Source organism: Scatophagus argus, chromosome 19 (genome assembly GCF_020382885.2).
Source record: "Scatophagus argus isolate fScaArg1 chromosome 19, fScaArg1.pri, whole genome shotgun sequence".
Lineage (NCBI taxonomy): Eukaryota > Metazoa > Chordata > Actinopteri > Scatophagidae > Scatophagus > Scatophagus argus.
In genome coordinates, this window is record NC_058511.1 from 2,584,284 (window position 1) to 2,599,289 (window position 15,006).

The 15,006-nt window shown below is 41.7% G+C and overlaps 1 protein-coding gene across 1 annotated transcript; it reads left to right on the forward strand.

Moving 5' to 3' along the window:
* The first annotated feature begins 4,352 nt into the window (after nucleotides 1-4,352).
* fam89a (family with sequence similarity 89 member A) lies at nucleotides 4,353-12,111 on the forward strand. Its single transcript, XM_046372844.1, has 2 exons — nucleotides 4,353-4,910; nucleotides 6,716-12,111. The coding sequence occupies exons 1-2, from the start codon at nucleotides 4,662-4,664 to the stop codon at nucleotides 7,001-7,003; spliced, it is 537 nt and encodes a 178-aa protein (XP_046228800.1). The 5' UTR covers nucleotides 4,353-4,661; the 3' UTR covers nucleotides 7,004-12,111.
* The last annotated feature ends 2,895 nt before the right edge of the window (nucleotides 12,112-15,006 follow it).

Sequence of the window (15,006 nt, forward strand, 5' to 3'; positions counted from 1 at the left end):
TTTTTATTTTCACCTTATTTTACTGTTTGCTTGTGAGATATTGAAGCCTTCAAGTCTTCAGGTCTCTTAAAATCCTGCATATGAAACAATCTGAGATGGTTGAACTGCTCACGTTATTCTCCTGAGGTGACCTCTGCTTTCAAAGTAGCTTCCTCCACACTGAACACGCTTGGTGCTGAGCAGGAAGTGTTCAATGGGCCTTTAAAACCATTTCACTGAAAACCGCTGCAGCTGGGAAGAGACATGACGAGAGCGCTGACAAGGAACCAGAACAGTGAAGTCACAGGCGGGACAGCGTGTATTAATACGCCGAAACCGAGCAGCCTCAAGCAGCTTTAACCTTCTGGTGTCATTTATGAATAAAACAAAGAAAAAGAGGGAGCTGCACCGGCGACTGGGAGAGAAAAGCAGACAGAAAGTGGGTGTAACAGAGCCGGTGGGTGAGGGCAGAGGTCAGACAGCGCGAGCCCAGCTGCCGATCAGGACTACGCCCTCCCGTCCCTGTAGGACGGACTGGAGCGAGGCCAGCATGGCTGACGACACCCCTCCCGTTTCAGTTACTGCAGTGTGCAGTAATCTGTGGACAGCATCTGGCTGCACGGCCGTCAGCCTCTCAGGGTGTTCTGGTCAGGAAGTGTGAATTTTCTCTGATTTGTTTCAGGCATTTCCTACTTTTATTGATTGAATGAGTAACAAGCTGCATTTCTGAATTCTGCACACCAAAATAACTGCTTACAAGGAGCACTCGAATGCAGCACTCTGGACATGAACAAATCAGGTGAAGTTAATTCTCAGCAGATGAAGCGAGTTTCTCGTACCTGATAATGTGACCTGCCGGTGTAGAAGTACCAGTACGACTGTCACACACATCTTGGCTGTGGTGACCAGAGAGCCCAACCACAGGCTGTTTGTTTGTAAAAGGTCACAAGGGAGGAAAACTGGAAAATACTGGTTTAAAAAGTCACTTCACCTGTCAAATAATTGTCATCTACAAGAACAATATTTGTTGAATAACGCTATGCTAGCATGGAAACAAAAATGAAAAGCACCTGAGAACTGCACTTGAGTAACTGTGGTTTGTTGCTTTCCATTTCCACATCTAAAAGTAACAGTTTACACCGTGGAGAACCTGAAGGCAGCATCTGAACCCCAAAGTGACACGTTTCTCTTGTTTCCTGTCTTCACCAGAAAGAGGAAGCTGTTTCACCCACCTGATGGCTCGAGAGCGGACGAATGGAAGGTAAATCTTTCCACGTTTGGACCTGAACACTTCCACACAGATTTTTCTTTAATGATTTTAAACATTAAAACATATACCCATTGTCGATAAAATGACTATAGCTTGTTCTGACCCCATTCCTGTTTGACTCGGGGAGGATGTTGTCATCCTCATCCCCTTCCAGAGGCCCCTCAGTGGAGGTAAAACTCATGTCAGCGACAGCAGCTGTTAAAGCCACTCCTCTTCCCTGACCTGCTCTACACTGACGCTCTATAGGAAGAAGGCTTCCTCCAAACACACACACACACACACACACACACACACACTCCTTCCTTTCAGACCTATTGTCTCTCTCTGACAGTGATGCATCCCAGACAGGCTCCAAGTGCAGTGTTGTTCTGTCGGCCATCAGGCAAGCGGAAGAGAACCGAAGCATTTTGATTATATTGGATTGAAAGACGGATCATAATGTATACGAATCACTAACTCATCTATTTTCATTTGTTTTTAATGTCCAACCTAAATGTTTTTTAAAATGTTTAGGCATGAAAATCACACAAAATGAGTGCGGACAAAATGAAAGGTCATGAAAGAATGTACCTTGGGACAAGTCTGGAGGCTTTCTGTGCCCACATGAGTACAAACTTACTGCATTTTTTGTGGCTTTCAGCGAGCTTATGTCTCCAGCAGAGACATAAGCTGATGTCTTTAGAACATTATTAACTGGCCTACGCTAAGTGAAACGAACTCACTGTGCTTTTTCAGCAACACAGATTAATACAAGCTTGCTGCGGTTACGTGCATCCCCAGGGGGTGCCATCGTATGTCTAATCCTTAGATGTCAGGAGGCAGTGATGAGGATGAGGATGATGATGATGTGATGGTGGTGCTGAAAGCTTATGGAGGCTCCTCATAAAACCCTCATACAAAACAGATTGTCCCCGATCAGTCATTTTAAATTGTGCAGCTGTGTACCATCAGTTGGTGGCTAATTGTTTTAATAGCAGGATTAGGCTGTACAGAGGGGATGTGATGCTTTTCAGGGCCAATAAAATGTATGCTACTGCGTTGAATCATAATAAAACTAAAAAACAGACAAAAGCAGTTAACACACTGAGACGCAAAAAATTAAATTGTCAGTTGGAAACCAAAATACACCAGTTTAGCAGTAAATAGAGTTTTGTTTTGTAAGTCAGTTAAACATTAAACTTAAAAGTCAAGCTTGAATGTAAAACAATTAAATAAATAAATAAAAATTATAATAATACTAAAAAATAAAATAACTTAAATGTAACTCGTAGAACAATCTTGAACATAAAATAACTATCAAGCTAGCTAACCTAGCTAACACTACTTAGCTTGCGTTTGCATTTTTGTAGCATTAGCTAGCTATTTTAATCTTTTTCACTCACTGGAGGTTTATTTTTATTTTTAGACTACATTTTTCCTACAATAAAAGTTATACTTGTGAATTGTCTCTTTATCTTGAACTAATTTATCACTTTGAGGGCCACATCACTGATTTTGACAACACTGAACATGCAAATGAAAACTTACTGATATCCTCCTCTCCCTTAGAAAGTAAGGGAATAAGCATCTTGAAATCAACCAGTGCTTTTATTTGTTAAATTATCATAGAAGACAAGTGTAGTGAAAAAAAAATTTAAAATGTAAATTTCAACAACAAGCTTTTTCCTAAGTGTTTATGAGTGTAGGAAATGAGTCAGGTTTATTTCATTTCAGTAGAGCGATTAAGCACGCCAGGCCTCAGGCTTCATCCATCTGCTTGTGTGGTACCACACATGTTCTCTTTTGCCAATGAGTGTGTGGTGCTTTTGTGCGTTGCTTTCAAGGTTATTGTTGTGTTATTGTTGTGACAGGGCAGCAGGCTGGGGGAGCAGGAAGTGAAGCCCACCATCTGTCCTTTATACTCAAACTATTGTCCTGCACACACACTCCTGCCATGACCCCAGACTCTGAGTATACACACTGTTAGGGAAACTCCAGCCATTTGCTTTGTTGTAGAGACTGAGACGAACGCAGTCTTCCATTAAACCAACAGGCAGACATTCAGCACATTACTAAAATCTATCGACCAGTCATGTTGTTACCTCATGATTAGTTGACAGTAACTGGAGATAAAAATGATCTATATTTAAAATATCGTAGAATAAAATTCCCTCGCTTGTATAGTACACTTGAGAATGAACTTTAAATGTTGATTATATTTATACATTTAATTTTTTATACTAGTTTTTTTTTTTTAGATTTACTTTGAAATTTAAAGAAGCAATTTCTATTTGGACTTATATATGTCAAGTTCCCTCAGTTACTAATTTAGCTCAAAGAAGTGTACCAGTTAAGCATATGAAATGTCTTTTATTCGAAAAGGAAAATTTGTGTCTCATTTCTGACACAATTTTGTCAATACTCTTGTCTCATCTCCGTTCAAAATGATCAAACGACTTTGTGTGATGATAAACGTGTGTACGTGATATGAGACAACACATGACTAAACGTGACTGTTGATAAAAGAATTTAATCAAGACGAAAAGTCAGCTTTCCTGCTAAGTGCTGGCTGGGAGACGCCCAGCAGCCACCGTGTTAAAAGGACAGGAAGCGGATTTTACTACTTAGCCTGAATCCACTATGGTCAAGTGTACAATAATTAATTATAACAATATCGGAAGTTAAAATCCAAAATAAAACCTGAGTATTTTATACCGTTGCAACCTGCGCTGCTAGCTGTACTACAGCACTTTGTTGATCTGCATTGTTTTTTAAAGACTAACTTCACTATAGTCAAGATCTATAGTTGTTAAACTTGAAACTGAGACTATAATTATTTGAATTTTTCAGGGTTCACAAAATGCAATCACCATACAGAGAGCCCAAACAAAATATCATTCCCTGTGTTCTTTTCCCACTCTTTAATTGTATTACACATATGAGCAATTGTTTGGAGAATACTTTATAATTAGATATATATTCCTAATGGGATTTTGGTAAAAGTGCTGTACAGTAAGATACACGTATATTAAATAATTATTAAATAAATAAATATTAAATAAATAGTATATTCAGAATTGTACAATTTAATAAAATACATGAAACCAAGAATACTGTATCATATTATCAAACCAAAGTATGCATTCATAACCCGTGTAATATATCGTGACATGTTCTGTCCACGTGTATGTTTAAATAGAAGTTCACCAGTGATGCTTTTATTTTGGTAATCATACCAGACATTCGGAGACTTGGCTCCGGCTAACTTGACGTGGCGTCGGTAGCCGCTTGGGGCAGAGAAAAGCACGGCTGTTGCTCGGTTTGCTTGGTGCGGGAGATGACTGCGTATTCTCAGCCTTTGTAGGATATAAGGACTCGTTAGCAAACTTCGGTGTAAGCCCTAACAGTGTTTCGCGTAGTAACTTTCAGGACCATGAATGGTAAGTCAGCGAACGGTTCGGTGGGAGGAATGGCCTGTATCGAGGGTCTGCCCCCGCTCCCGAAGAGCCTGAGCGGCTTGCTGAACTCCAGCGGCGGCTCCTGGAGAGAAATGGAGAGGATGTACGTAAAGAAAACCATGATCCAGGACGATCTGAGCCGAGGCAGGAACAACGCCGACAACCTGCTGGCGAACAAGCCGGCCAACCTCGACGCTGCTCTGGCTCTTCTGCGGAAAGAGATGGTAACATTTCAGGGAGTGTTCGTTTGATGTGAAGTGCTCTGCTTTTCACCGCTGGTTTGCTGAAAGAATCCAGCCAAATTCCCCAAAGAAACACGACTGGTTTATGTTGCCTGCCTTTTGGGGGACACTTAGACGCATCTTAGCACAGCACTTAAGGCTTTTTCCAAATGATTACAGTGTCTCGGTAGATTCGGCATGCATCCCGCTTACCAAAGACCACAGTAAATAATTTAAATATACATTTTCAGGTGTGGATCTTTTTTGCAGAAGACCAGGCATTATAGAGAAGGATGATACGAAGCTACCGCAGACCAAGCCCCAAATCATGAGCACTTTCTGCAGTGTTGTCAGTTGTATTTAGTGAAGAGGTTACAAAAATGCCATGTTTATTCCGAAAGTGTATCGTTTTATATGCTACCCAGCATGCAGAGTAGTGTGTAAGCTTGGACAGATAAAACGCAATATTTTAAAATAGAGTCTGGGATTAAGAATCCCCTATGCAGGAGAAAACAGGATCAGGATCAGCTTTGCACTGGATGAGACAAATTAAGCCATTAGGCTTGTGCTCATTTTTATTCTGAGCTTAATTTAATATCCTTAAGCTTCAGTATAAAAGTTGTTGTTTTCCACGACTCGTGAACTTGCATGCAGTCCTGTAGTGGACTAACACACGTTATTACATTGACTGAGGTGTAACCAGAGTGAGACACTTATTACACACTCTGTCACACTCCCTGGCCAGCAGCAGGGGTTTTCGTAACAGAACCGGACTTCATTGTGCTCCAGGATCTTGGTCAGTACATAACAATAGTCTGTTTGCTCATATCCAGTCATTTGGATGAACAGTGTCAAGCTGTTGCTGAAACTCAACCTGTTTTCCATTTGTTTCTTTGTTACAGGCTTTACTGAATCCCTTCTCTGCTCCGTGTGCTTTAGTTCCCAGCTCGAGGCTTATTGCTGTGCTGCTCTTAACGTGTTACTGTGAGCGTGTGGTCCGTGTTGTCTGATAAGTTGTCAGCGTTCTGTATGTCAGAATGTGTAAGCGGCTCCTCTGTTTGTGGAGCGCAGAGCTCGGCTCAGCTGTTTGAGCTGACTGTGATTTGTTTGGAAGACAATGCAGCGACCCTCACTTCGTCCTGCACCGTCAGCTGAGCGCCTTGCAGTAGAAAAGCACTTTTCAGCCCTGCCAGTGGACTTCATTTTTTTAGCCCGTATCATAAGTGTTGTCTTTCATTCCTTTCTGTCTGACCAGATGTTGGAAAAACCCGAAGAAACATTTATAGAAATGCTGCCCATTCTCGCATCTTAGAGGCTGAAACCGGTCGGTTTTTGGCACTTGTGTTTGGTAAATGACCTAAACAGCTGTATGATCATCAGGATTTATGCTGTTGATAGCACTGCAACGTTTAGTGTATTAATTGATTAGACCATCGAAATGAAATTAGTTGCCCAAATTTTCATAAGAAATGAATCGTTTCAGTCAGTTTTGAAAAATAAAAAAGGTCAAACATTTGTTGCTTCTTGCTTCTTTAAGTACCAACCAGATTATCAGGAGAAAAATCTTTTACTTCGCTTACTTTTTAAGCATTGAGGAAAAGCAGATTTAATGTTTAGCTTCGGTGGTTCTGGTAGTTTGAGGTCCTGCGTGAGGACCGAGCTGATTTCAGCGCTTTGTGTCGGACCTGAGCCCAACAAGTTTGCCTTTTTCCTCTTGGATCTAAAAGTAGCTGAAGTTTAGAGCAGCTGAAGGGCTCCATTAACCCATCACATATTAATCAGGATCTTAAAACCTCCTCCTCCCTCAGGTTGGTTTGCGTCAGCAGGACATGTCCCTGCTGTGCCAGCTGTGGTCCCTCCATGAGTCCATCCAGGAGTACAAGGGCAGCTGCCAGGACCTGAGCGCCGCCTCCAGCCTCAGCATGATGGAGAACGGCTACTTCGACGAGGACGACGAGTATTACCCAGAGCCTGGCGCCACTCCCACTGGAGAGCAGCCGGATGGAGAAGCCGGAGACGGGACGGCAACAATGGGAGCTGCAAAGAATGGGAGCGGCAACGATGACAGCTGGGACTCCTTTCGCGTTACCATCTGAGGCCTCATTCTTAGCATTTTTCTGATGATGATTCATATTCTGGAGGGTGAAAGACTCGTGTTGAGCTGGAGGAAAAGTTGAGCAGCTCTGGAGAGCTTTTGAAGGAAGTGTTTGGTCAGCGATGGCAGTGAATTGGTATCTCAGTACCATAACAGACTATAACAAATGAAGCTCCAGCTTAACTTCAGCTCCTCCTCAGGTGAAACACAACCTGCTCGTGCTGCAGAAGGTTTTTGGTTTGTTTTTTTGGCTCATTAACACCAGCTCGCACTCAGGAGTTGGGATGGATTGTATTCAAAGACTCCATATACTCAGAATTAGGCAATATATATTACTTCTTTTTCTAAAGAGCTCCGCTGCTTCTATATCAAGTAGGTTTTGCGAGCCAGTCACCCCCTTTTTTTTTTGGCAGAACTTCTTTTTATTTACATATACAGAATATATGAACAAAGTTGTATTATTTATTATATAATATAAATGACAAGATATTTGCTTTCCTGTTTCTCTCGATGGATGGTTTGTTCTGCAACTCGACCCCAGCACAATGGGACAGCATTTACAGGTTGGACATTGGGACTTCAACAGTGAACACAGAGGACGGGATTCCTGAACTCTGCAGTCAGCGTTGGTGTGAAAGAGGCGATCGACTGATGGAGTGTGTGTGTGTGTGTGTGTGTGTGTGTGTGTTACCTTTAAGTGGTGAAATCATCTGCATAGAAGCTGTCAGACCTCAAGAATGGAGAACAAGGTGGCGTCCTCATACCTGGAACAGGATTGAGGGCCCCACCTTCTTGCCTTTTTAGATGGAGCTCATACTTAAATGTGAAACGTTCAAAGTGCTGGAAGGAGTTCCAGCTGTCTGCGTCGGTGAGCCTAAAGCCTGCGAGCGCAGTATTTCAGGCTGCAGATCGCGTGCTTCGCTGAACCTTCAGAGCTGTTAGCGCTCAGACGCATTCCTTACAGACGTTAATGTGTCGCTGTTCTCTGCTAGCGTGGTGTAGAAGATGGTTTCTGTCTGGCAAAGTATGCGTTGGACTCTGCTAGCTGCCACGATACATCAGCTTGAGTCTTGTTCTCAGAGTTATGGCCATCATTCCTGTCAATAATAACTTTGTACTTTGAAATGAAAAACTATGAAAGCGAGGCTCAAGTTGTAATTAACAGTGTTTGAACAAAGCCACGTAGCAAGTGCTTAGTAGCCAGCATCAGCTGAGAAGGATGTAATGTTTTATTCAGCCGTTTTCCACATAACCAGCTTTAGGACTTCTTAACATACTCAAATAAATGCTGCCAGGAAGTGAGAAACTGTGAGTGGCTTAATTTGCACTCGCTAGCTGCAGTGTTTGTGAATTTATCACGGTGACACTGACGGGGAAACGAGAGGACGTGAATCTGATTTGGCCTGTGATGGTCAGCAGGTCTGAGAAGTTCACGCGTGGTGTAGCAGGTTTGTTTCTGTAGTTGTTTGCAGAGTAAACGCAGAGCCTATCAACTATCTAATGAATACTGGGTACTTTATAATACTTTGTATACTACTTAAAAAAAAACTCAGCTGTCCTTCTCGACTCATGTTCTGACGCATCTTGTCTGGAGTTTTACAGGCCTAAGACCAGACTGAACATTATACAGCATTGTCTGTGTCTGCACTTGGGGCGAGTGGGCGGGGCTTAAACCAAAACAGGGCGTGGCTAACTGTACGTTGTTCATTTAAGCAGCTGTAATTGATGTGAGTTGATCACGTCGTCTCTTTATTTATTATTTCTCTTAGATGAATAAAATTCCAGAACAGGTTTTTACAGACTTGAATGAATAAACTTCAGTCAGCCACCCGATGAGGTTTTGCCTGCGTCACGAGTACAGACATTGACACAGTACTCGCATGATTGTACTTGTACTCATAAAACATACCTTACCCTTACCGGATTCTCGTTTCAGCCGAGTACTCGATCTTCTCTACTGCAAACCTTCCAGGGGGGCTGATGAAAGATCTGAGCCTCATTCTGAAACTGAAATATTTGGGAGTTGGCTTTCTTAGACGAACTGATTACTAAGAAGATTATAAGAGCGAACATTTTAAATTCCAGATAATTTGCCTTTATGTGTATCTGTGAACACAGTGGGAAGAGAAAACACAATACCGAACCCATGCTGAAATCAAGCCCCCCTGGAAGGTTTCTGCTTTCCGTTTGAAGAGTGTTTCTCTTTGAAACTTCAGCTGAACGTGTAGCGTTCAACACCACAGCTCGATGCACGGCAGCTGCTCTGTCACTCATTTCCTCTGTCAACACCCACCACCACTGTGTGGCAAGTTTCAGTGCTGCGTTGTCTGCGTGGATCACATTACGTCATCTGTTTGTAGCCTGGTCCACTGTTAGTGTGCTGGTGGAGCCCAAACCAAAGGAAGCACAGCACTCAACATGAAATGTGTTTGGTTTAACGTGCCGAAGAAGACCGAGATTTTCTACTTAACTCCCCCTGAATTTTTAGATTTTACTCAAAAGACTCATAATGACATCTGATGTCCTGAAGAATGTCTTTACAAGTCAGATTTTCTCTTTCCCTGCAGTGATAGTCATGCCTTCAGAGAAACACTAATGTCTTCAGCTGAGTGACAAAATGTTTTCTTTCACATGCTGATTGACAGGTGAAAGTCTCAGTTGCTTCAACACACAGGTGTGTTACGAGCGCTGAAGTCAAACGTATCAGTGACGGTACAAACCCGTAATTTCACAATGACCTGCAGCAGATTAAAGGAATAGTTAAGATGTTTTAGGAAATGTGCTGGTTGCTTGCTTCACCCAAAGACTGGAAACAGGTGACCGTCTGAGCTAACAGCCTATCAGCACCTCTAAAGCTCACAGTGTTTTGCATTTATTTAATACCCACAAAAAACAAAGTTTAAGTTTACTGGGTTTATATTTAGGACAAGAAGATAAGAAAGCAAATAAGCACATTTCCCAAAATGTTGAAACTACTGCTTTTGATCATTTCTGTCAACACATTTTATTTTAAAGGCATTGTTCCTTTTCCCTCTGATCTGAGTTATAGATAACTTCCCACTCTCTTTTGATTATGAAGACCTGTTGTATTAATATCCACAATCTCCAGCAGAATTCGATGGTAACGACTGCATCATCTGTTACTTTTGATTGAATGTTATTCTGTTACAAATCTTTTCAGTCTGAAGTTTATGAAACTCTGAACTGAAGCTAATCGAAGCGTATTCAACCAAACTGACGCAGTTAAAAACATTTTTTGAGCCCAGATGTTTTGCTGGACGTCTACACATTTAGTGCCTTTGGAAACCTGCAGGTTTCAGACCTGCGGCTCGCTGTTTAAGACTGGAAGGCGCCGCAAAGCGTTTATCATGTGACTCGCTCGACGTGCACATGGCTCTTACAGCACAACTTGAAACTTGATGACTTTTGCAACCTCCTAAATCCTGTAAAGGTCATGTGTTACATCACTGCAAATCCCAGAAGGAGCTGCTTAAAGGTGTGCTGAGTGATTCACAGGTTTATTCCGGTGTTTTCCAGCCTTTGCTGTTTTCTTGTTTTCTTTTTTGGTCCTCCATCAAAGGCTCCTTTTTCATTTTATTGATGAGGATGCAGATGATGGGAGCGGCACATTTTTGATGCTTCCTCTCTCTGAAATCTGAGTTGCTTCACATGCATGGAGTAACTCGTTGATGACATCAGTTTCTTATCTTCGGCCCAAATCAGTTTTTATCTCCTACGTGTAGCAGCTTAACAACTTAGCAGCCTTAAAAATCAGTCATGTCGTTTGCAAAATAAGGTGCACACTTCACTTGCTCTAACATGTCGAGTGTTAGACTGCTTTGTGGTTGTTCTGTCTCAAACTACGACTACCTGATCCTCTGGGAGGCTCTCTGACAGGCACACGGTGCTTATTGTACAGTAACACTAACTAAATCCAGCTTTGAATTGAACACCAGCAAATTGTACCCAGTATTGTACCAGTTGAGTAACGTGTGGTTCCTGATGTTATACCCTCCTTTTCATGTGATTCTTTGACATGTAATGTGGTGATGTCGTCTCAGGGTAAACTTGTGGCTCCTGATGAGAAGCCGTCAACATGTCTTCACCCTGGAGAGACAATAAAAAAATCTGTAAAATATTTGAACACGATTGTAACGCGACGTCCATTCACGTGAATCGCGACGTGAAGTGTGGACAACATGCTCGCAGCAACCACGTGGTGCCACGCAGCGAGGGGCTTCTGCCTAAAGCTGCCGTTTTTGCACCAACTTTGAACAATCAAATGAAGAAACAGACCATTAGAATGGGTGGAAAGATCAATTTTTCCACTTAAAGATGCCTCAAACAGCCAGGCCGTGATGCGACCACAAAGACTAAAGTAAGGCTTGTTACTGTAATCACAGTCTCGCCTCAGTGCTCACTTCACGTCCCTGCTGTAGTGCTTGTTAAGAAGCACTCTGGGAAATGCGGGAAGTGGGTGGCAGTGGATGCACTTAAACTCAAAATAACTTGATCAGAGATTGATCATATTTAATGGGAGAGCATCCGAAGGGAGATGAATCCGTGAAACATGTTGGCTTGTACTGAGAGCTGTCAAATGGCCTCGTTTCAGTCACCTGAAAGCTTCTAATGCTTGCTCAGCCTTGTGAAAAGGGCCCCAAACATGCATAAAAAGTCAAGTTTCTCACTAAAACTCTGAATCTGTGAATCAAACTGAAGGTTTGAGTAAACGTTGACATACTGAATATTCAGATTTCCCTCCACCTTCTCTAATTAGTGGTTGCAGATGTTCAATTGTTTCGATTCTGTGATTAGAAGCTTAATGAGAGACCAGCAAAGTGAAATGTCTGACTCCGTATTTGTACTGTGTATTATTCATCATAATCATTCATTAAATCACCGTAGTGGAATCAGAGGGTTTGATGTATTCTGTGTCGCATTAGCAGAAGTTAATCGGAGAACATGTGAAGCCTGTGTTGTTAGCATCCATCTTCATTAGTCCTGTTCTTTGATCCATGAATGACCATACTACTGTTTCTTCAGATAATAATCTCAGTGCTGTCATACTTATCATACTGATGCGAATTTAATTAAAGTGATTCCATACTTTTCAGGTTTGGATTGAGCTTTTTTTCTTTAATTTTTCTACATGAAACACACTGCAGAACAGGAAGTGAATCAGTGCGGGCTAAGCTTTGTGTTTGTTGAAAAGTTGTTACCTCGCCGTAAAAACCTGAGCCCTCCCATGAAAATACATGAGTCTGTTTTATCTGGGAGTCTTAATGGCCCATTTGGGTCTGAATGTTTTTCAGAGGCTTTTACAACCACGTGAGCATGATTTCATTCTTACAGCCGCTTATCGACTCTAAGGCCGTGCTTATAGAGCAATGCTTTAGCTAAATGCTAATGTAAACAAGCTAAAATGGCTAAAAATGAATAAAATATAATAAGACAAAATATCAGCTAGCATGTTCATCCCTAAAGTCTCAACCAGTCCCATTAAAACTCCACAGGACCCATTCAGACCAGACTGCAGGCTCCTTCCTCTCTCTGCTGCCCTACTTCTCTCTTTTTTCCCCTGAATGCATCTCACTCTGACCTGCATTTAAATGCACCAATCTGCATTTTGGTGTGGGGAAGCTGCCATGCTGGTGCGGCTCTGATTGATCATCACTGCAGCAGAATTTCATGACTTTGATGCCGCAGCTCGTGCAGGGAGGTTCAGATGAATTACTGATGATGATAATAACACTGTTGATATTGTGAGACTCATTTAAATTCTCACAAACCTCCCTGTGAGAGCGAAGAAATGGGTCATGCAACAGACGTTTCAGCTCTACATTTGCTGCATGTTTTGGTGGTTCACAGCCATGAAACCTCAGACTCTGGCAGTGTAACAGTCAGCCTTGTAATCAACCAGTGCTGTAATTATGTACACTTAAAGAAAAATATTGTACTTTATATCCATTTTCGGACGGCTCTACCTGCTTATTGCTTTGCGGATTAGGTTAAAAACCCCTTTGAAGAACATATACAATATGAGGCATTAGTACACAGTAAATTAAATCACTCAACAGTACATAAAATATCAAATTAGCTTCATGCAAGCAGCAAAACTGCTGCTTTTTTGGAGGTGCTAAATATGCATTTATTCACATCTTTAAATGGACAATGAAGCATCAGGTTTGAAGACTTTGTCAAAATGCACTGGAGGCCTGACGTCGTGTTAATGCAGCCATTACAGAAAACAAGTTAATTTAAGAAATCTAAAAGATAAGGATATTTTTTGTGTAAATGCCTGCTGCACAGTCAGTCATGCAGTTTGCATCATCTGAAGTCCATGTGGTCTTTCTCTGTCTGCTCTGGTCTGAGCGTCTGTTAGGAGATTACAGCAGATTAACGTAATCTTGACTGTGAGAGTAAATCCAAGGTGCACATCACTCTCTCCACAGGGAGGGCTGGGACCGACCGATCGCCGAGGCTTGTCCACCACACTCGCACGCGGACTGACGTCGCCAGCTGCTGATTGTCGGTGATCATTTTTGTTGTTGGAGTGTCTTTGTGTTACAGTCTGCTCCTGTTTTCTTTCTGTCATCCCCCACCAGTCCAATAGTAATGTTGCTTTAGTATTTTCCTAGTTATGTCTTAGTAATTTTGTTTATTTATGCAAAGAATCCAAAGAAGCATGTTTGTTCATTACACTGGTTTTATTTAGACATGGGAATAAATAATGGTACATTATCAGTTCAGTCATTTATTAGGTAAAATAACTCAAAGGGATTTATGGCAGTTTACTGCACAGCAGAGTTACTTGAGTTCAGGATGGATTTTCCCTCCAGCTCCAGTCCTTGGTTTACTGGTGGGTCCAGCTCTGGGAAACTGCTGTGAGGTGACCGCTGTTCCAGTATAATCTGATTAGTCCGACTCAGATTAAACCACTGCATGCCTCAGTAACTGACCAACACTTTCTGGACATTTAGAAACCGCTTACAAAGAAGTCATCCAGGAGAATCACACAATGTGTTCACACACGTTTATTCATATATGTTTATTTCCATTTGTGTGCGTTTGTTAAAGAAATGTTAGACTGAAATAAAACCAGGTAGTCAATACACCTAAAACAGGTGAAGGCCCATATAGACAGAAAAACAATCTAAATGGATAAACAGCTCTAAGAGGAAACGTGTATTTTTGATTTTGTGTTGAACTGTCCCTTTAAGTCCTCCCCAAAACCAATAATTTAACTGACAAGTGATGCATTTTGTACAGAATGTTGTTAATGACAGAACTGCTAGACGTGGCACATCTCCGCTCATAACTGAAGCAAACTTCTTAAGTTCCTACCGTCAACTGACGAAATCAGCAGTTTATCTGACGTCTCCGTGTTCCTGACCTTAACTGATCCAGACTGCGTTGTTCTCCACAGAGACCGGAGTGCAGATCCGCCCAGGGTGAGGACACCTAACCAAACATTCCTCATTCGTGCGCTGTCTCCTCAACTATTCACAGGCCTGTAATAACACGTGTCCACGTGCAGACACGGCACACATGCATGCACAAAATCGTCGCATGCAAACCTGAGTAAGTCTCTTAAAAACAAATATATTGTCTTTTTTTTTTATCATCAATCATTTTGTGGAACAGTCAGCTCAGGGAGGCCATATTGCAACATTCATCTGCAGTGTTTCACTGCAGCAAACTCACTCTACAAGTTTGTTTTATTGCAGAGGAATAAATCCCTGCCAAATGTCAGGGCTTGGCTGCAACAGAAAGCTTCAGCTATTCAATATTACTTCTTTTTCAACAAAAATAATAAAAAAAACTTCAGGGGTACAAATAAGAGTTAGGATTTGCTCAGAATATCACTATTTATTTTAAAGGAACAAAAGGTTGAACTTTAATATTAGCACATTACGCTTCTCTTAACATAGCCTTAACTTGTTTTTACAGTAGATCTTATTTTTAATTTGTTGTAAATGGAAAACATATTGCGAGTGCTGCTCT

Coding starts and splice junctions, on each gene's coding strand:
- fam89a (XM_046372844.1), top strand. CDS start 4,662: ATGAATGGTAAGTCAGCGAACGGTTCGGTGGGAGGAATGGCCTGTATC. Junction 4,911..6,715: donor CTCTTCTGCGGAAAGAGATG/GTAACATTTCAG, acceptor CTCCTCCCTCAG/GTTGGTTTGCGTCAGCAGGA.